At 35.8% G+C, this 22,462-nt stretch overlaps 2 protein-coding genes across 17 annotated transcripts in view; one reads left to right on the forward strand and one right to left on the reverse strand.

Annotated features, from left to right (window-relative positions):
• The window catches only part of Ack (activated Cdc42 kinase), a 67,107-nt gene that overhangs the window by 6,470 nt on the left and 38,175 nt on the right, over nt 1-22,462 (forward strand). For 9 of the 15 annotated variants that reach the window (XM_087344389.1, XM_087344392.1, XM_087344391.1 and 6 more), the window contains 7 exons: nt 5,150-5,316; nt 7,522-7,638; nt 11,277-11,630; nt 14,955-15,074; nt 16,439-16,701; nt 17,218-17,409; nt 19,643-19,752. In XM_087344389.1, coding sequence (XP_087200515.1) covers nt 14,979-15,074; nt 16,439-16,701; nt 17,218-17,409; nt 19,643-19,752 — 661 coding nt within the window. In that variant the 5' untranslated portion in view covers nt 5,150-5,316; nt 7,522-7,638; nt 11,277-11,630; nt 14,955-14,978. Of the gene's footprint in view, nt 1-852; nt 992-5,149; nt 5,317-7,521; nt 7,639-11,276; nt 11,631-13,867; nt 14,395-14,508; nt 14,539-14,954; nt 15,075-16,438; nt 16,702-17,217; nt 17,410-19,642; nt 19,753-22,462 lie in introns of those variants that run through there. The other 6 variants (XM_087344397.1, XM_087344388.1, XM_087344399.1 and 3 more) reach the window with 6 other exon arrangements.
• LOC110835073 (C1GALT1-specific chaperone 1) lies at nt 134-13,863 on the reverse strand. 2 transcript variants are annotated; one of them, XM_022074941.2, is made up of 4 exons: nt 13,021-13,863; nt 5,031-5,179; nt 3,781-3,936; nt 134-3,267 (listed from the first exon to the last, which is right to left on the reverse strand). In XM_022074941.2, the coding sequence occupies exons 1-4, from the start codon at nt 13,745-13,747 to the stop codon at nt 3,082-3,084; spliced, it is 1,218 nt and encodes a 405-aa protein (XP_021930633.1). In that variant the 5' UTR covers nt 13,748-13,863; the 3' UTR covers nt 134-3,081. The 2 variants fall into 2 exon arrangements, with proteins under 2 accessions (XP_021930633.1, XP_021930634.1); XM_022074942.2 differs by lacking the exon at nt 13,021-13,863 and adding an exon at nt 8,736-9,381.

The raw sequence follows: 22,462 nt of genomic DNA on the forward strand, positions 1-22,462 counted from the left end.
TATATTTATTGACAGCAGAACAAATACTTAAAAATCATAATAGCATAATAGCAGAATTACACGTTTAGAAGCTGAATATTAACTTCCTCCATTTGTGTATGCAATAATATATAGTTACGATAAGATAGAGAACTTTTCATAAACCAACCCATTTGGCAAAATTTATTATTTGATAAATATATAATCATACTAAACGTAAATATTCAAAAATAGCTTCAAAGCTCAAGCAAAAATACATGAACAACATAACAACCAATAGAATACAATCGGAATACATGACAATGTCTTGTGCGTGACCACAGACCATACAAGTTGCAAATTAAAAATATTTTACAAGAAGAACTTATGTAAAAGTGCTAATAATGACCGATTTATGGGACGTTGTGCCATGCTGCCTCCTAGAAACTGACCATTCCCTTTGTTTGCATGACCTGTCAAATGAGCAACATGCTGTCCAATCATGTCAAGCCTGCCCTCCGCCCTCAGCCAAGACTTTGGACCCAACAAATGTGACCAAGTCTACATTGAACAGGCCAGCTGTTCCATTGATAAGAAGTCAGTTTCTGTGAGACTAAACTGCACAATATCTCAGTAGATACCTATCTTCATTTTCCCTGCCATGAAAACAGAAGATCTCACTCACATGATGGAGATAACTCAAAATATGCAAAACATATCCTGGACAAAAAATATGAATACAGCGAAACTGAGAAGACAAATGCACTAAACGTGATACAAAAGGGCACAACTGTGGGTGTTTATGAACATTTTCCTGCAAAAATTTGGCAAAAATACATATATTATGAATTTAAAAATATAATTATCTGTAACAGGAATGTAGGATTTGAGGTTTTCATGGCGGTGAGTTTGAAGATGGCTGTCTTCTGGGTTGTTGCGCCGTGTAGTCTGGTAGAAGTTTACCGACGTTTCAGAGGTCCTTGCTACCTCCATCATCATCGCCCTGATGATGGGGTTCCAAGTTCTCACAGTGGTGAGTGCAAAGATAGTTGTCTTCTGCGTTGTAGCAACATGTAGTCAGGTAGAATTTTACAAACTTTTGTTTCACTGGTCCTTTTCTACCTCCATTATCAGCCATCAAGAAAGCCATTAATGGGTGAGAATGGGAGGGATATGAGACCCACTAACATTTGTAAATTAGACTTTTGTAACTTGAAAGAAGACAAGCATGATGCGTGGCCAAAAACTATTCTACATACAAATGAGTTGTTCCTATAATTAATTTCATGCAACTGACTTAATGGTTCACAGCCCTCCTTCAGAATCTAATGGTTGTTCAGCTGGGCAAGAAATTACCTTTTACAGAACCTGAAGGTTTCATTACTGTGTTCACAAGAGTCTACGACTGGTCCCTATTTAAGTCAGATGAATACAGTCCACATGCTCTTACCCTTTCTTACGATTTATTTTAGTATTATCCTATCATCTGTGCCTAGGCCTCCCTGTAATACCAGGTATAATATCACAATGTACACCATTGGGTGCCTGAATCTAAAAAATAGTCATTTTCAATGTGCCGTGCTGTGTGGAAAGGTTGCATATTCTTTATGTAATCATCTTGGGTATAACATCATTACTGTTGCACAGTATAATAATTCCTACTGTCTTTCATAGTTCCTGCTAACACCCTTATAACCCCATAATCCTGATGCACACAGGTTTGTTAGAGTGCAGGTTACATTTAGAATTTAAGGTTATTGTGGACCACTTGGGAGCTTTGGTATCCTGAGGTTTAAATTACAGTTGCATCATTTGTAATTATTTTGTAATTGGTTGAACTGATTATAACAATCAGTTAAACACATTTTAATATATTACACCAATCAACTGAACACTGTATGTCAAGAGTTTAAATGTACATGCCACTCATCATTAATATACCTGTCACTGCTTTCTTATATGTTTTAAGAGGAGGTAAGTCATAATTCACTCTGTAAATGCTGTTCCTTAAGTCTGCTCCTCAGTTCTTGTTTGGAATATATTGTTTATTGGTTCTTCACGAATATAGCCATTTCCAAATAATGCTGTAAGTGTAACAGCTTGTCTGTAAAACTGAGGGAAATTGTTTTTTGAGAAAGGTACAATTTGTAAAATTCCAGAAGAGATATTCTGGTAATTACTCATGTCCACACCCACAGAGTGCTCTCTTGGTTTTGGGATGTAGAAATGCATTAGGAAAATCCCTAACCTAAGTTCTTACCCTGCAAAGTAATAGTGTGAACTCATAAGCACAAAATTTTAGTAAGGCAGATGAACAAATTACCTATTTGTAAACTGAAAAATGGTACAAGCTTGTTTATCAGAGAAAGCCATTATAAAAGTCCAAACTTCTCTTAAAAATTTAAAGCACTAAGATGCATAAAAATAATGGTTTTATACAAATAACAACTGTTCATAAATTCCATGCCTTTTTTGTATTGCAGTATCTTCATAAATTATTAAAATGTGACAGTTTAACGAAACAAGAAAAAGATTGCTGTTTTCTGGGTTATTAAACCATGTAGTCTGGTAGATTTCCACTAACATTCATCACCCTGATGACGGAGGCAGTATGGCCTCTGAAATGTTGGTGGAAATTTACGAGACTACACGGCGCAATAACCCAGAAGACAGCAATCTTCAGACTCACTGCTGTGAAAACCTCAAATCCTACAAAAGGAGAAGATATCTCTCTCTCTCTCTTTATATATATATATATATATATATATATATATATATATATATATGTACGTACATATAATTTCATCTTAGACACAGATAACTGAGGGGAGGTACAGACCAAGCCTCCCCCCTTCCAAAAACATTATTACCATGTAAACTCATCCATTTTGTACTATACTGTTCCACTAAAACTATGATTACTTCAATAGTCTAATTTGTGATGCAACATTTGAGTTGAAATAAGATGACTTTGAATTACAAATTTCTTCTGATTATCTGCATTTCCTTCAACCTTGAGTCCATGAAATGCAGAAGGATGAAATTGCCAGAATAGGAATGTAAAGAAAACCGAAACACTCACTGAATTGGAACAAAGTGGTTTCCAGATATGAAAATAATGTTTCATGATCCAAGACTGTTGGCACCATCCACATCATCAGAGTTAAAAATTCCTTCAGAATGTTGCCTGAGGAAAGTATTAAACACTTCTGGTGATTGAATCTTCTGTTGCCATAATTCAAAATACTGCTTAGAAGATATACTGGCTGGCTCCCCAAAACCTTCTGCCCGCACAAACTCACGCCAGACCTAGATTAAAAATAAACCATAAATTAAATAAGGACTTTGGATGAGACATGGGCCAATAAGGACTGGTGTGTTTGTTTTATAACTGAGAAAAATTAAAAATTCAGTTGATTATAAAATGTGTACAGAATTACAAAATTGCAAATGACATGGAAAACAGCAGAATACTAAAACATATTTTATCATACAAGTCTAGAGGGAGAAGTTTACTACTGATATGATACATGAAACTGTAACAGCCCACAGATCAAACACTTGACATGATGCTGAATTTCAATGATTCATGCTGATAGAATAGTGATAAATTCCACACGTGTTGTGTGTGCGCGCGCACACACACAGATGTTTCATATAAAATTTGTACACATGTTTATAATCACATGCCATCCTAATTTTCTCTTTTGTGGTTTTATATTTTACTTATTACATGATTTTAATTTATTAATTGGACAAGCTATCAAGTGACATGTTAAATAAGTTTGCATTAATGACACATGAAGATGAAAATGACTTTACCTGATCTTCGGACACAGATACTGGTGGTGGCTGATTGCCATGAGATACTCCATTGTGAACAACTCTGACAGAATATAAAAGATAGTCATACAGATAGAACTTGTCAGGTTCTATGCCATTGAAAGTTATGATGTAGTCACTGTAGCAGCCTGGAGTCTGGAAATAGAATAGTTATACCTCTAGGTTGTGCTATTCAAATTAGGACAAACAAAACATACAAAAGATGCATTATTTTCTTATCTATTTTGAAAGCATCCTTTAAAAAAGACCACTACTGCTCCAGATACTACAGAATGATCGAAAAGTCATGCAACCCATTTTTGACACATGCTTTTATTTGTCAAAAAATAAATTACATTAAAATCAGAAAACAAAAAAACAATGTTGGAATCTACACCTTGTTCAGTGGTGCATGCATTAACTCTTTTTCTCATGTCTGATGCAACTCAGCGATGAGTGTCAGTGTCGCAGAAGCTGTTCACCAGATTTGTTTAGCACCATAGAATTAGAAATATATTCCTAAACTCATTCAGGCAACTGAAGTAAAAAATGATTTGCCAGGTTGTGTTCAACAATGAACACTTGTTGCACTTGGGAAAAAGACGCCCTTGCATATTGAGTGCTGAAAGACAACTGACAGACTGGTGCAAGCAGTTTAGAACATGACGTAACCAGCGTGGATTCTTGTATAGTCACAGTGATACTGTATGTTTATTCATAAAATTAAATTATACTGAAATGCAACCATCAATAAATATTTCAATATGGGTTGTGTGACTTTTTGATCAGGGCAATGAGTTCTGATGATGGAGGCAGCGAGGTCCTATGAAATGATGGTTTTACATGGTGCTATGACCCAGAAGACAGTTATCTTTTTACTCACCACTGTAAGGACCTCAAATCCTACTTAGACATGGAAAATTTAAATATGATCATGTTATGGGGAAATTGGTAGGTGTTCAACATTGAAATGGAGCCAGTAAAGAAAAGGAAAAAAGTGGTAAAGATTATGGCAGAAAATATGGTGACAGAAAGGATAATCTGAGATGACATAGACCAACCTAACTCAACAGAAACGTTATGAACATTCTTTTGTTTTCTTTGTGTTTATTACATGATCACATGTACATTCCACCTTAAACTTCTTAATTTAATCACTTTTTAACAAGTATAAATCAATACATAAATGTTTGCTTGACTCCAGTTGTTTTCATTGTGGAAGAAAGTAAATTAAAAAGATGTGGACTTACAATCTGATTCAATAAACTGTGTGCTGATGAAGGAACTGTGTGCTTCTGTGGGCTTGATACATAATTAAGATTGTAGCGCTGAAACCGGTTACAACCAGAATCATCCTTTGTGTTTGCAGGTGTGATCCCCATTTCACCCAAATTCTTTCCTGCAATATAACAAATAACAACAGAATTCATAACTGCATGAACAAAGTTCATCAGCAACACTTGAGTACATTATATATGACAACCTGCAATGGAGTGAGACTGTAACATCAATATTTGTGACGTACAATACATACAGGTGAGTCTGGCTTCATATCAATAGTAAGAGGTATTTAAATTTTGAGTATACATAGTTTCCATATGCATTCTTTATGACTTTTCATACCTCGCTGATCGTATTTGTTTGTTAGTTGTTAAAGGCAATGGCAAGATACTGACTGGACTCTTGGTTCATTCACGTGGACAGGCTATACAGCGCTGAATGGCAGGATGTCTGTGAATGATGGATTGAGTAGATGGAATGATGTGGTTAAAGCAATACCAAATTTAATTATAAACTTCCTTGCCTATAAACTACATTGCCTTTGATAGCTCAATGCAGGGCTGAATGACTGGGGTTTGATTCCAAACAAGGATAGGGATTTTTCTATTTACTGCCACATGCAGACCAGCTTTGGCCCCCTCCCCAGCCTCTGATCCAATGGGTTCTGGAAGCTCTTCCTCCAGAGGCTGAAGTGGAAGGGTCATGAAGCTGATCACTGATCTCCACCAAATGCCAAGATTAAAAATACATCGTTGGTTCTGTGTTTTAAATTTCATCTCGGCACCCATTGAATATTCTACGACAGTGGTCACCTCACATGATGTCACCTGGTAATTTATTATCTTGCCTTATTTTTCAGTGTTTGTTTCTTGGGGGAGTGGAACCCACAAAAGTTTGGGAGGATTTTTGGTAAATGGTTGTTTTATGCTCCCTGGCAATTACCACGTATTATTGTATATATTTGTCCATTCCCATATATTTATATCACTTTTGTTCTTATTGTATTCATTGTAAATCCAGATAAATATATGTACATACACTTACCTATTGGAGTCCAAAAAAAATATTATCTAAATCCCATCTGGCATTCTAAAATAGCGCTCCATTTCTCCACCCAATTATTCAGTCTCCTTATCGTTGCCCCTGCATATGTTTCCTTCAGTTCTTTCTCTAAAATCTTTTGAAGACTCCCTTGTTTCCTTCTTACATTTTACGAGATTAAGGCTAATATATTTCTCCAGAATTTTTCATATAAACTCCAGTCCTTCAAATCACAAAATATATTTCCAAATTATTAACCTTGTCTCTTTGCAGTGAAAACTAACTACATGCATACATACATCCAAGCAAACAAATACTGATACATACATATATGCTACCATTCTTACTCAGGTCAATACATTCTAATTTTGAACTTGCTCTCTATTTATATCTAATTTATGTCTGATTTTCAACAGCTAGTTCTGTCATCACTTCTTTATCTCTGTTGTTTCTTATTACTACTGATAATGGCATATGAATACTAATAATATGAATTCATATTCAAAAATCAAGGGGTCACTCAATATTCTTTCAAACTATGATGCATAATCTTTTACATAGCTGATCAACAAAGGTATAACTGTCCTTTGTGCCCACTTCATATTTCCCATTATCATTTCAAGCACTCCCTTCCTTCTTATGCTACTACCAGACTGTCATAGTCTTTACTCTCATCTTGAAATGATGATGATGATTTACCATATCCTTGTCACATATTCTGTATTTGAAAGCCGGTTCAACTCCTTTACTTCTAGTCAAAATTCTCTTGTAAAATTAGGTTTATTCCACTGTGAAGTTTGAGTTCCATTACCATGTGATACACAATTCTATCTGCAAATTCCTCTTTTTATCAAAACTTAACCGTATTATTTCCTTAATATTTGTGAACATTTCTGCAATCCTTTGACTTATCCCATCTGTTTTAATCTCCTGACTTCTATAAAATTACATGATTTTGCCTTTTCATTTTGAGTAACTTGTACAGCCTTTAATCTCAAAAACTCCTAATTCTGCCCAACTTTCTATAGTCCCAAAAATATCATTCTCATTATTCTCTTTTAGAAGTAGTGTTACCAAAGGCATACATTTATTTTTTATGTCAAAAAAGGTTATCACATCCAGCTATAACTACAGATCCTATTATGACCATCCAACATATTTCTCAGAAGTCTCAAATTACCTTCGAACTCATGATAAATAAAATATTTAGTCAGGGTTGTTATTATAGTTAACTCTCTTATATAATGTTATTAGGTACTCTAGAATCCACCATGTTATGCTACTTGATCTGTTCATCATCTTCAAATTTAAGTGTCCATGCCATGACCATAGATCACTCAAGTATAACCACCATATTTTAGACTCCCTTTCCAGTTTCCAGTCAAAAAATTGTAGTAGCCATCAAATTGTATGTTCAAGGTCACAAAAAATGTACAACATCGCAACACAAACAGCAGAGCCACGTAAGTGAAGACAACTCAGGACTCACAATGGAGCAAAGGTAGCAATGCTGTACTGGTGACTTAACACTGCAAGGTAAGGGCAGTAAAGTACTTATATGCCTCTGAAGTATGCAGTGATACAACAGTAGACTGTAAATGAAGGTGTGGTCTCCTTGTACAAGAGACACAGTTTAGAATATTTATGCAAGTATGGGTAGCCAGCCCATAGCAAATATCTGGTTATATTTGCTTTATCCAGATTTAGGGCCAGCTTGTTAGCAGTAAACCATTTACTCATATGAGCGAGAACTATGTTTGCTGTTGTACAGAACTCATCAACATTTTTAATAGAAATAATGACACTTGTGTCATTAGCAAATATTCTGGATTCTGACATGGTATTTATGTATATTATGAAACACAAGGGCCCTACAATTGACCCTTGGGGAACTCCATATTATATTGTTCCCATTTTGAGAAAAAAACTCAGTTATTACATAATTTCATTCTGACTTTTTATTTTGTGTTAGATAGGATCTGACCTATTTTTCAGCTGTTCCTTGAATACTATAAAAATGTAATTTAGTTAACAAATTTTCATGATTTACACAATCCAAACTTTTGCTAAATCACAAGAAAATTCCAAAACATACATTTTTTAGTTAACACATTTTAACACACTGTTAGTTTGAAGGCTGCATCTTCAATGAATATACTCTTCTTGATGCCAAATTGTTCTCGGAACATTATGTTAGTATGCATATGTTGACTTAACCTATTGTACACAATCTTCTTATGCACTATAGACGAAATAGTTGTTAGTGAAATTGGCCTATAGTTTGTCATACTAGTTTTGTCATCTTTTTTGTACAGTTCCTTTACTACTTTGATTTTAAGATGATCCAGGAAAATGCCTGTGTATAGCGAGTGATTAAAAATGTGGGTCAATGAGTAACTAATTAAAGCTGAACAAGCTTTGAAAATTTTACTTATTTCATCATAACCTAATGAGAGTTTTGATTTTGGATTATAGTTTTATGTCAGTTTTAGTAACTGGAATAATTTTACCAGGAAATGCATCTTTTAAAAATGAAATAGCATCTTCTCTACCCACATGATGTAAATTTAAGCTTTCAGTAATTGTTAGAAAAAATTATTCAAGGCATTAACAACTGTTCTTGGACCCATTACTTTTTCATTGTTTATTAGAAGACATGATACGTGTTAGGTTGAATTCATTTTTCCTGGATTGTTGGGTTTTTGGACCTTGTCCGTTGTTATAAAACATGTTTCGAGGACTGGATCTTTCCTCATCTTCAAGTGGAGTGAAGGGGACTCCTACTCCGTGAGGTCCATTAGAATGAGCTAATCTCAATCACTGGACAACCTAGGTCAGAACAACCACATATATATAAGCACTAAGACCAGGTTATGACAACAGGAAATAATAAGATAAGAAGCAGGTCCAAAAACCCAACAACCAGACTGCATTACACAATCATCAGCACCCTTCAGAATCAATTTGTATTTTCCTGTCTTCCTTTTTACTATGTTCCATGTTGTCTTCATTTTCTCTGATTTTGTTATAAGTCTACTGTAGCCTCTTTTGTAACATTATTCAGAATTTTACAAACTTGATGTAAAATGCTCATGTTTGGGTTATTAAGTGTTCTACTGTAGATATATAGATTCCTTTCACATCTGCAAGATTTTTTTATATTGTGTACAACACAGAAATTCATTATTTTGCCTATAGTTTTACATTTAGTTGGAAAACTAGCTTAAATCTATTTAGAAAAGTAGGATCATGAGTAAGCTGCTTTCTTGGACCTCTCTCTTCTTCATAGCCCCCCCCCCCCCCCCCCCCCCCCCCCTGCTGGTCAGGCTGTGGCATGTCCCCTGTTCTTGATGGCTCCCACTGGTCTGGCCAAGGCTCTGCCTACTCACAGCTTCCTATATCTCAAACTGACTCCCCGCATGTGGCTTACTCATCACCCTGATGATGGAAGCAGCAAGAACCTCTGAAACATTGTTAAATTTCTACCAGAGTACAACCCAGAAGACAGCCATCTTAGTAGGAACCTTATCTGTAGACTGGTATGACTGTAAGGGGTATTTGGTTTTTGATGAAAGACACGTCAGGTGCCTGGTTGCCTGAGAGTCTTTCATCAACTTCTGTCGCTGTGAAAGCTTCACTTTATATTTGGTTTTTGTTTCATGCATTAGTTACTTTTGTGTACTAATGAATGTTGTAACTGCCACAACATCTACACCCAGATGGTAATGTCTCATCTCAAATGGTACAGCTTTTTTACTGCTGCGTATTGTCCTGGTGGCTTGCCCCAGGATACCATTTTGTCCCATTTTTGTTCAAAGTGCCAATACTTTATTCATCTAACTATTTATGTTTTTAAAACAAATGTCTTTTTGTTTTGCTTTCAAATGGGTTCACTAGAATTAATTTTAATTAACAAACAAATTATTCTATGCTACTTAGCTTGACATCAACAGTGACTACTGAAGGTACACCTTCTCCTTGTCTCTTTACCACATATAAGAATAGGGCAGGTCATGTAAGTGAACTGCTCATTGTCGAACAAAAACAATGAAGAGTTTTGTGTACGTGCTGTATTTTAAGAGAGCACAATAATGTGTCCCTTCCTCCAACCCTATACAAATCCCTCCACTTCCCAGAATTGCCACTTCAGCCCTGTAGATGGAGACAGTATGTTTCTCCAAAATGTTGGCATCTACTGACAATTCTACACAGCACCAAAACTCAGAACATCATAATATGTCCTGTGATGCTCAGTCCAACACCATGGTCAAGTTTAAACTGCCTTTTTTCTGTAATAAAGTTAAAAGTAGATTTGTATAACCTTATGTAGACAATGTCAAAAAGATCCATTTGCAGTTTCAGTGATGAACTACAATGAGAATGTAAGTTTCTGCATTCAGACACAATGAGCAAAGATATACCCTTAGTGGTCTGTCAGATGTGTGGTGTTAACTGTTCAGTGTTAGAAATTATTTAAAATAATATAACGAGTCATAAAAAATACATGGAAAATGCCAATTGTACTTCATTTGGTGTCATGCTGTTTTTCATAAAAATCAAGAAAAAATTTTAGCATCTCAGCATTAGTTTGCTTATCATAGTGTACAGACAGAGGTTCCAAAGCTGATCAAATCTGTTAAAGAGATAATAGCTAATAAAGAAATTTTATGAGCCAAAGTATTTGTCAGTCCCTATGAAAGTGGTATAATAACGTGCAATGTTTTAGTACCTTTATTATTAGAAGTGTCGGCAAATAATTCAAAATCATGATCTGTGGTTCTCATGGCGGTGAATACAAAGATGGCTGTCTTCTGGGTTGTAGCGCCATGTAGTCTAGTAGAAGTTTACCAACATTTCAGAAGCCCTTGCTGCCTCCATCATCAGGACAATGTTATACCAAGGACCGATGAAATGTTGATAAACTACTACCAGACTATATGTTACTACAACCCGGAAGACAGCCATCTTTATAATTAAAAATTATGTACTAGTGTTATGCTAACTGGATGCTTCCAACAAGACTACTGAAAAACCTGTCTTGTCTTATTCTGAAGGAAAGAAATAATCAGTGCTTTGCATGATGTGCATATTATACACAACTGCCTAGAGTCTGCTGTGTACTGCCTTTGTTTCAATGCTGAAAGCTTTGTTGTTAAAATGTATTCATGTTTCAGCACTCAAAGAATGCCGTGCAGTCACTGGTGCCGAGTACGTCAAACTACTGTAACATGGCAGCACCAATTCTTTGTCATTGGGACCTGAACCAAAAAGAACTACTGGACATTTTCAGTCACTAGCATTTTCACACAATCTTTCACAAGAAAGTGTCGTGTTCTGCTCAAGAAACTTGTTTGAAGAACCACATTTTGAGTTGCATATACTCATCAGTGAACAGGTTCACATATTCCAAGAACCATTACAGCTTACTGAGAAAGGCAACATATTTCGCCAAAGAAACTGCATGGCAAATTGAATCCCCGTGGAAACAAGTGGTTGGAAGGCAGCTGGAAAGGCCTATTATAACAGAGGTAAGCAAGTTCATAAGGCTTGGAATTCTGGTGGAAGAAGTATTCCTATAGGTGGTTGGAACATTTTATACATGTGTAGGAAGTGGAAGCAAAACTATGGTGATTCTGAGAAGTTGTACCCAACAGGTCAGACATTTAAAACAGCACTGCCACTTTTTCAGTGAGCATGTGTCCATTCAATTTCAAGTCCACAGGAAGTGGCCAAATTACTTGATCAATGGCAGTGCACATAAGAAGTTGTGATGCAGTACTTGGAAGAGTGGGATAAGAGGAGGCACAAGTTACTGAGATATGGGTACAAATCATCAACAAGACAGAAGCTTAAAAAATCAAGTATGAAATCCTGAAAACCACTGATATGGTGTTACATTTGTTATCATGTGTGGACTGATGAGAAATCTCACCTTATTGTCTTAACATATCTCCCACAGTTGAGAAAATTTTATGACATTAAGAATTTGGTGAAAAAATTGGGCTCAGAGTTTCATTTTAGGCATCATTATAATTAACCCTTTTCATCAACATCATGGGAAGAGCCTCAGTCAGGCTATTGCCACTAATAACAAGTATATATTGCTAAGGTGATCAACATACAGGAGATGATGCATATATTCACTCAAGATGCATACTTTTGAGGGCTTAAAAAAGTAAAACATTCTGTACAGAATCCATGGCCCTTAATTTATTGCATTATTATATGTGATGTTTCTTTCAGAAGGGCAGTGCAAATCTGGCTTGTCCTGTTTTCGGCTCCAAAGATTATGGTGACCCTATCTACATCTCAACATTTCATGTACTGATCATCTCTCTGAAGCTAATATAAACAATATTTAAAGTTTCAGTTAATACAACAAAGAAAGCACAAAACATCTCCATTGAAAAAATAAATTTGTTAATGTTGTTTTGGGAAATAATTGCCATTTATTCCATAAATCATATTCAGTCCATAAATACACTGTGGGAAAGATGCAATCATTAAAGTTGGTGGTACATACGTTTCCCACTGGGTTTTAAAGGATTATGGCACCTTTGAAATGCGATTGGTGTCTGATTCATGTTCATTACTTTGTGCACTTTTACTTAAGTGTATTGTAATTTCAAGTTAACATATAGAATAAGATTAATCTGGATGTTGACTGTAATTCGAATCACCTCAAATATAGGAACTCATCTTCTATTAGAACAGACTTAAATAGGGCATGATAAGAATTAAACAACAAAGAGGGTAGGAAAAGAGGTGAACATGATTAAGTGTTTTACTACTCAAGGAATCATAGTTAAGTCAGAAAATTCTGCTGTATTTGTGGTTACTGTATTCCAAACTTCTGTTACATTAATACATCTGAAAAGATATTATTGCCTATGTCAAAATCATAACATACATAATTACCTAAGTAAAAATCCTCATTTCTCCAGTATTTTCCACTCCTCAGGCATGATTCACTTGAACTGAATTTATTTTGCAATGCATAAATTACACCTTTACTAAGGACATATCCTGCTTCACCAACATTATATTCTATTCCCCAGAAAGTACCTTCTTCACCCAAATAATGAGGTTCATTGAAATCTAAAGATGCAACATAATATCGTAAATTTTCTGGAATTACAAATACATCATCAGAAACAAAAAGAGCCCAATGAAGATTTGCTTTATGATTTTGCCATAAGTATCTGATAGCATCACATAAATAATGCCATGACGATTTTGGTTTAAGTACAGTAACAGAAACATCACTCCTATTTTCCAGGCCAAAAAAGAGAATTTCGTTGCAATGTTTCGCCCACGTGTTTTTGACAGCGAGGGCATTCCTCCGTTTCTTAATAAACACGACACAATGCACATGGACTACACTGTATAAATATGATGCTTCTGACGTTAAATCACCAGATGCAGAGTTGACATCACGTAATTCAAAGTAATTCGCGGGGTATTTTTTAAAATTCTGCATGGAAAACCATTCTCTGTATGCAATTTCGGAACCGTCTCTAATTTTACAACTCATTTGCATGGAAGTTTCATTTTCACTATCAATGAGTAAATATGCTAATATCACGCCTATTACTATTCCAATAATGAAAACACATTTTTTAAGACGATAAATTATGCGTAACATTGTAAAATTCGGATTCGTTCAATATTAGTCATATTCGCTAATCTCATGCACAAAAACAACACAAATTAATGTTAATTCACACAATTGGAACGGAAACAAATGAAAGTCAGACTGCGCAGCACTGTTGCGCATCGAAGATCATATAGCAATATGTAAGGGGGTTGGGAAACATATGACAAAAGTGTAACGAGGTCTTTGGTGGGAAACTGTTTTATAATTAAGTAACTATCTGTTATCAACGTTACAAAGGAATTTGTAAATCGAAAGAGATACTGTTGTTATATTAAAGCGCTTAATAAGTGTTACAGGATCTTCATATCGTATGCATGAAAGGAACAGTGTTTCGTTGGGTGAAAGTTGAATAGAACGCGGTTAGGTCTTTGATAGAAGATTTCTTATGCTCCATGTACCATGAACAGCTAATCATAATTCTGTCATTCTTCGTCGTGTATTCTGACGTTCTTCCGACATTGGATCTATATTCCTTTGTCACTATGAAAGTCTTCCTTCATTTCCACTTTCAAGGAAAACGTCATATTGTCCTGCAGTAATTCAGCTGCAAACGGACGAGAGAAAAAAACGTTTTTGCATTTGTTGGAAACAATACTGTGAAGAAAATTTCAAGACCAAAGGATTTAACTTCTCCAGTAAGAACGAGTGATATCTATTGGTTGTTTGGTTCTGTAGAAAGTGATTTATATTGAAAGCCTGTTTTATAACCTGGTAGCTAGTACAGTAACAACTAATGCATTTCTTTGCAGCTGCTAGCCAGATGCAGTGTGAGTTGAGTGGTGAGTGTTGACCTTGGTGGGCAGAACTCATTTATAATAACAGCAATTTACATCCCCATTCATGCAATGTGCTACAACTAATCAAGTGTCATTATGTCAATTTGATGTTCAGGCAGTTCATCGTTGTGCTAGGAGTTGGTGAATAACTTTAATACTGTCTTCAACAAAGTTAAATGTTTCATGTCATTTATTCAAGTTCATCTGTTAAATACGGTATATATATATATATATATAATCGTAAATAGGTATGTTTTAAATGTAGAGCAAAGTATGTGGATCTGGTATTATGTTGGCAGTATGTATGTATGTATGTATGGAAAATATAAAGTATGATCAGCAACACTATGTTTTACTTACAGAATGTGGTAGTAGTGCTATGTGGTAGAGTAATTATAATGTATTTTTTTCTGTTTTAGAATTGCACATACGCAAGTGCTAAAATGGCAGCTGATGAGGGTGGCATTGAGTGGCTGTATGAGTTGCTGCACGATGTGCAATTAGAACAGTTTGCCACAAGAATCAGAGATGACTTACAGGTGATTTTATATGATGAAAGCATTTTTTCATCAAATATGAAATTTGGTTGTTCTTTTAGACTTTCATGGAAGAAGTTTTCCTTCTTCTGAACTCCATTAATCAACGGTGTTATTCTGTCCATCTATTAATTTGTTCACTGAGTCAATTGCATACACCAGTACTATAGATACTAATTAAATGATTCTTGTGAATATTTGTATGAACATCATCCTTAAGAGCCACCCTACTTTGGCACTTTTAGCACACTCATTCATTTAAAGAAGCATTTTTGTTTCCGGCTATTGAACTCAGACTGTTTCTTCTCTGTCCACATCTTTCACAACATTCCAAATAACAAAAAAATCTTGAGTCTAACAGCACAAGCATACTGATATCTCAAATGATCATGATTTATGTGTGTGAGTATGTTGGTCAGTGATCAGGGATGTGGTGTCAGAAGCAATTTTAGGTGGAGTCGGTAAAAATGTACTAACTCCGACCTTGATATAAAATCTTAACAAAATACTATTTTAACACTTTCGCTACCATGTGAGCCGCCAGTAGTCTCACACTTAGGGAGATTCAATGAAGTGTTGAGCCACATGGTGTGGGAATAATGCTTTGTAACTTTGGCTCCGATACCTTAAGAATACAAATTGTCTACAAATCAACTGATTTCTACAATAACCATTAGACTTATACTTAAATATAGGTTATAAGTCTAACAAGTAGCCTGATGATTCATGTGGTGGTGATGAAATGTCTTATGGTACCATTTACCATTTTAGTAGGTTTACCATTATTACATATTGTGCTTTTATGATGGAGTCAGAGGTTTAAAAATTCAGGAGCCGGAGTTGGAGGTTTTGTGTACCGACTCCACAGCTCTGTCAGTGATACTTAGTTATTTTTAAAGAAAGACAAGACCATGTGTTCTATGTAGAATTCAAATGTTCTGCGTGTCATACACACCCAACACTGAGACAGGTCAAACATATAAATTGTTACCAAAATTATTATCCAAAATTGAGAAGAAACAAATTAGTGGGTATTCTCATTGACCAGTGTTAACCACACACATGGAACCTACATGTGCTCCATGTAAAGAGGCACACGTGCTTATGTATTCTATTTAGACTCAGTTGTTTCAGAATAGAATGTGAGTGCAATTCTGAATTTTTAATATACTATTGATAATATGTCAGTACATCTTTGGTGTAAATGATAAGTGTGTATCAGCTGTCAGGCCTGAGTAAACGAGATATGCAAATAGGCATTTATACAGTATAACAAAATTACATCTTATAAATGACTTGGTTCCATGGAGTAATTAAGTAAATATGATTATTGAACAGTAATCTTTCTATATTGTTTTTTGTAATAGGTGACTCGATTAACCCACTTTGACTATGTCCAAGCTGAAGACTTAGAAAAAATTGGTATGGGTAAACCCGGTGCAAGGCGTCTGCTTGAGGCTTTAAAAAAGCGCAAGACTCAACAATGGAAACGGAACATTTTGACAAAACTGATTCCAGCAGCTGGAAATACAAGTGGAAGCAAGACTGGAACCATCAGGAAAGGCATTCAAAATGCTGATGGGCTGACATCTCTAAGTCTGACATGTCTCATTCAGGAAAAAGATGTCAGGTTAGAATGGGAAATTAAAGTTTATGATTTTGATAGCACACAAAAATACTTATTTGAAATTTTATAAGAATCTAGGCTAATTTTGTACATTGTATGGAAATTTGTATTTCCAGTAGAGGTGAATTGGTTTTTTCCCCCCTCATTAACTAGTATTTGACAAAAATGTTTTTTAAAATAGATATTTCTATTGAAGTAAACTGTTTTCTGGATATTATCCTTTGTCCAAGACTAAATAAAATCAATAAAAACCACATCATTTTGGAGATGGGAGTCTATCTCTGTCTTCAGGTAAAACCTACTCTGTTGGGCCCAATCGATAGAGGTAATCCCATCTCTGAAACATCATGGATTTTATTGATTTTATTTAGTCTTGGATGATGGATAATATCCGGAAAACAGTTTACTTCAACAACGCACCATCGTCACAAACTTTTAAAATAGAGGTACTTTTATTATTGAATTACCGTTTTATTTCATATTTTTCTCATTAATGCAGCATTCTGTGTCTTTATGTAGCCTGTCTCTGAAGTTGGGTGATGGTTCATTTGGTGTGGTAAGGAGAGGTGAATGGACAACTCCCAGTGGACGATTGCAGCCTGTCGCTGTGAAAGTTTTAAAGCAAGATGCCCTTAATCATCCAGGAGTATTTGAAGACTTTGTGAAGGAAGTACAATCCATGCATCAGTTGGATCACCATAATCTTATACGGTACTGTAATTATGTAAAAATCCAGTTATTGAATATGTGTATACAAGGCATGTCTAAGGTTTAAGAAGAAATAAAAAAGTAACTAAAATCTCATGTATAACCTATATCAAAGTTTCTAATTTCATTCAAGTTCCAGTTATACTTTTAAAAAAGTTCAAAGGACATTGGTTGTAGTGATTTCATGACAATCGGTCACACTGCATCACATTCCGTGCCAGTCTTGCAGCCTGTCATAATGGTCAAAAACCATGCTTTATAGCAGCTGTGTCGTTATTGTGAATCATCTTAGTTGCTAATAGAGAAATATGGCTAAGGAATGCATGAACTACGCTACAGAGTTTGAGCTACAACTAATACATTGTATTATGGAACATGGTAAACATGCTACTGGATGACATTTTATTGTTAATGAAGTCAATACAAGACTGTGGTGTGGCAGAAGGGACATCTGCATTTTTTGGAACTAAATGCATATATTCTTAATTTGAAACTGATTGTGTGTATGTATGTAATACAGACAAGAAAATCATAATTTGCTGTTTTGACTGAAGCAACGAGTTGGAAGCAAACAAAATTGCACAAAGTCTTGGACATTTCACATTCAGAATTTGAAGTTAGCCACTGCTGGGTTTGGCAATTCATGAATTGTCATATAATGTTAACCATTAGATGAACAAGTATTTTCCAAATGCTGTCAGAGAAGTGTAAGAAATGTTTTCTTAGTAGGATTTAAAGTTTTTATGGCTGTCTGTCCTTTGATAGCTGTGTTCTGGGTGGTAGCGCCACATAGTCTGGTAGAAGTTTACCAACATTTCAGAGGTCCTTGCTGCCTCCATCATTCTGTGATGTAATTTTTAAACAAGAAAGTGTCAAAATAGGTATTCCCTCATGATGACATTGTGATGGCCCAAGAGAGAAACAATGAACAAGGACTTGGTTCACTACTGTATGAGGATCATGTGGAATGGAAAACCCTGTTCTCTACTTTTGCAACATTTGATGCTTAAATTAGACAGCCTCTGGTGTTTCTTGGCTCTACAACCCTGTTGTGGGTTTTCACTGCCTACTTTTCTGATGTTTCTTGGTCTTGATTGTGAAATACTGAGTGACCAGCCCACTGACTGCACAATTTCTACTCAATCCTGATTTGGCTGCCAGAAGACAGCCTCTGTGGGTTTACCTATTTTATTCTTTTTCTTTATCTCTTTCATACCTTGAACTCCTTTACAAATACATTTGAAAGCTGCTTGATGGTAGCAGCACTTATAACATAGACCATTCTGTCATCTAGTCTACTGCTGTAAACTGGTCAGTCATGCATAGCATGGACATAGTCTCAAGCAGTATTCTGTTATAATATTTCTGTGAAACACTTGTTTATGTATTTATTATCTTTGAAATATCTACATTGACTCTGTGTCAAAAATCATGATACAAAATTTCTTGTTAAATGTGATACATTACCTTACCATGAAAACATATGAACAAAAGGCACACCCTAATTTTAGGAGGTGCACATTGGTAAATATGCATGTGTGTGTTTTTTCCCTATTATACTGGCTTAAGTATAGTATGTAAACAAGTACCTATTATTACCTACTAGAGCCACTAGCCAGTGAAATTTAATCAGCGACTCCATTAACTGTTACATGGGAGATGCCAGTTCCAGTGATTGAAATAACTCTGGTGCCCAACTGATTTCCATTACAATGGATGCTATCTAGTGAAATGTAAACATCTACTGTGGTCAAAACTACTTTAGATAGTAACAGGCAGTGATCACGATTTTTAAGTAACAGCAATAAAATCACTTATTGACATTTTGCTTACCTCTACTTCTTAGTTTTCAAAAGAATCCAGGTAGATATTTTCCAATAGGTTTCCCCAACAAAGTTCTGTATGCATTCCTTGTTTTCCTACTCTGATTACAGCGCAGCCCATCATAACCTTGATTTCGCTTTCCTAACAGTACTAGGTGTTCATTATCGTATTTTGAAGCTCCTCTTTATGTAATTTCCTAAAGTGCAAACTTATTTAATCTTTGTACTTAAGTATTTTCCTGTCTTCTGCATTTTGACAGAGTGTTAGTTAAAAATACCTGAACCAAGTTATGTTGAGGTAGCATTACATATAATGCAGCTGTGGATAAATAGCAGAATTAAATTTTTTAACTATTTCAAACAATCAAAGGAAAATGTTTTTAGCTTGTATATTGTAGTAAATTTGTTGACAGGTTATATGGCGTTGTGCTTACAAATCCTATGATGATGATCACAGAGCTTGCTCCACTTGGCAATTTGTTGGATTATCTCAGGAAACAGTGTCAGCACACTCCAATCACAAGTAAGCCCTTCCATTGCTATTTTTCTTTATATTCACTGCATGTTCTTCATTTGTGTTTTCCGCTGTTCAGATGTTTTGTTGTGAGCAGCATGTATTTTCTTACTAACACATTTCAGGACATGACTACAGTCCGGCTTGTTATGAATGCTAGTCAAGTTGTATAACATCAGCTTTTGGTTGAAAGCTGTTGAATGTTTGGTGTTAACCAACCAAATAACTAGATCGCTTACAGAACCTGAAGGTTCATTAACAAATTCACCAAAGCCCTCCACCATACCCTGTCCTGGGCCAACAAAATCCAGTCTTCTTCAACTCCTATCTTCCATAGATCCCATCTGAGATTATCCTCCCATCTATGTCTAGGTCTCCCCAGCGGTCTCTTCCCATCAGGCTTCCCAACCTATACCCAGTGCACAACTCTTGTCCTATCCATGTGTGCTACATGCCCCGCCCATCTCATTCTTCTCGACTTAATTACCCTGACAATACTGGGGGAGGAGTACAAATTCTTAAGTTCATCATTATGCAGTTTTCTCTATACTGCATTGTCTTCTCTCTTAGGCCCAAATATACTCTTTGTCTACTTAGTGGAAGCCGCTCCCTCACTCTTGCTACCACCAGATAATGGTTAGTGTCACAACCTGCTCCTTTGAATGACCTCACTTCAATTATATTTGTCTCCCTTCTATTATCTATCCCAACATGATCTATTTTATTGTGTATGCTACCATCTCTAGAAGTCCAAGTATATTGTCAAAAAACATTTCAGTTGTCATTGTCAAGATGGGCATGAGGCCTGAACTGACCTTACCTCATACCCACCCCGAAAATTGCAACAGCAGTGTTTGCCAAGATGTTGGTTAAAACCAAACATTTGACGTGGCATTTGCCCAGAAGCCGAAATTATACATTGATCTCAGCCCTGGAAACCTACGGACAAGAACTAGTCATGTGCACAGTTTGCATGCATCTGTTCTTTTAATTGTAATTTTCTCCATTAGGAGGCAGTAGAATACAGTGCATTTCATACAGAGATGGGCTATGAATCTTTATATCAGACTTTGTATATGGGTAACCAAAACTTTATTTTGCCTATAGCCAAAGCACATGCACAGAAAACATAACTTCATAAGATGGTTGATTCAATTAATTTTTGTCACATCTTGATGTAAGAAAGTGAAGTTTGTTACAAAATACATGTAGGTGATGAATAATTTTGGGGGGAGAAGATTTGCTGTGCTGTAGTGACTTATCATTATTGGACTTGAATGATTTCCACTTTCAAACATTATGCTTTACCATGCAGAAAAATTTCTGGCAACTTCCATTTACATTACTTAGACATTAAAAGGAATTGATGTTGCCCCGTGTTTAAGCACCGTGCCATGATGTATGGTAAAGTGGGGCCATGCCAAAGCTCAAGACAGATAGTGCTGACTGCATAGACCCGGGTTCATGCCCAGGGTAGGTCATGTGGTATTTGTAGTGGACAAAGTGGCACTGGAATAGGTTTTCCTCCGAGTCCTTCGATTTTTCCTGCCGGTATCATTCCGCCAGCGCTCCAAATTCAGTCATGTATCATCACGGGATGGACGGTAGGCTCATTAGCAGTAATTGAGGTGGGGGTAAAACTCCACACAATCTTAACCTTGCACTAGTGGTAATCAGTCACGAGCTGCATATTGTGGAGCCTCTGGTACCAACTGATAGAAAAGTGGATGGACCCCAGAGTCAGTCTGTATGTTTTTGCAAGGGAAGAAATGCTGCTCCTGCCGGGAACTGAATTCTTATGTTTCCAAATGTAGCCAGTCACTTTACTGACCAATCTACAGATACTCATTAAATTCAGACAGTAGCTCTAAAAATGCAGTATCCAGTTGCATGCTTATCAGTATTCATTGGGTTCTCACAATTCAGACTGCTATGAAATATTTCATTGCTATACATACAAGTATCTCCATCAAATATAATTATAACATATTACTGTGATTCATTAAAACATATTATTGTTCTGATACCCGACATGTATCGGCAAACATTGTGCCATAGTTTGGGTTACATGCATTATTTTAAAGCCGTTAGATGTTGAGAGTGTTAACATATAAAATTGTAATTTTTAATGATACGTTTTCTAATACTTAAGTTGAAATTGTTATTGAAGCATTTTTTCACAAATTTCTGTTACACATGAATTATGTAACTGAACGGAACGAATAAACTAGCAGACAGAACAGTAATCACTTGAAAAGCAGACACAGTTACTTGGATGCATTGACACAACTCAGAGAAAGAGGTATGAAGGCTTAAATGTGAAAACTGTGACGCTAAACTGCTCTTTATTGTAGACACAATAAAAGTGTCATTCATCATTTAGTTGACTCATAAAAATAATTGAAACATGCCATATTATGTTTACAGATATAGAAGCTTATAATTATTATGCAGAAGAGCCATTACCTTTAAATCAATAAACACTGTTATAGCAAACAAAGTAGAAAAAACAAGAAATTTTAATGATTTGAGAAAATATCCTTAATATTGTCTCAAGTCCCCCTCTCTGCTGCAGCTTTTTGACCTGGTGATAAATTGCTGTGCCCTTCATTCTCTTAGCCTAGAAACAGTCACATTTCTGTGCAGTGGCATGCTCCACCAGGCAACATAATTTCCAAAAGGTCCGAGAGACTGGCGAACAGAGAGTTAGCTGCAATAA

Source organism: Zootermopsis nevadensis, unplaced genomic scaffold, assembly GCF_977971745.1.
Source record: "Zootermopsis nevadensis isolate Lab colony 2312 unplaced genomic scaffold, Znev_1.0 Znev_ptg000007l, whole genome shotgun sequence".
NCBI lineage: Eukaryota > Metazoa > Arthropoda > Insecta > Blattodea > Termopsidae > Zootermopsis > Zootermopsis nevadensis.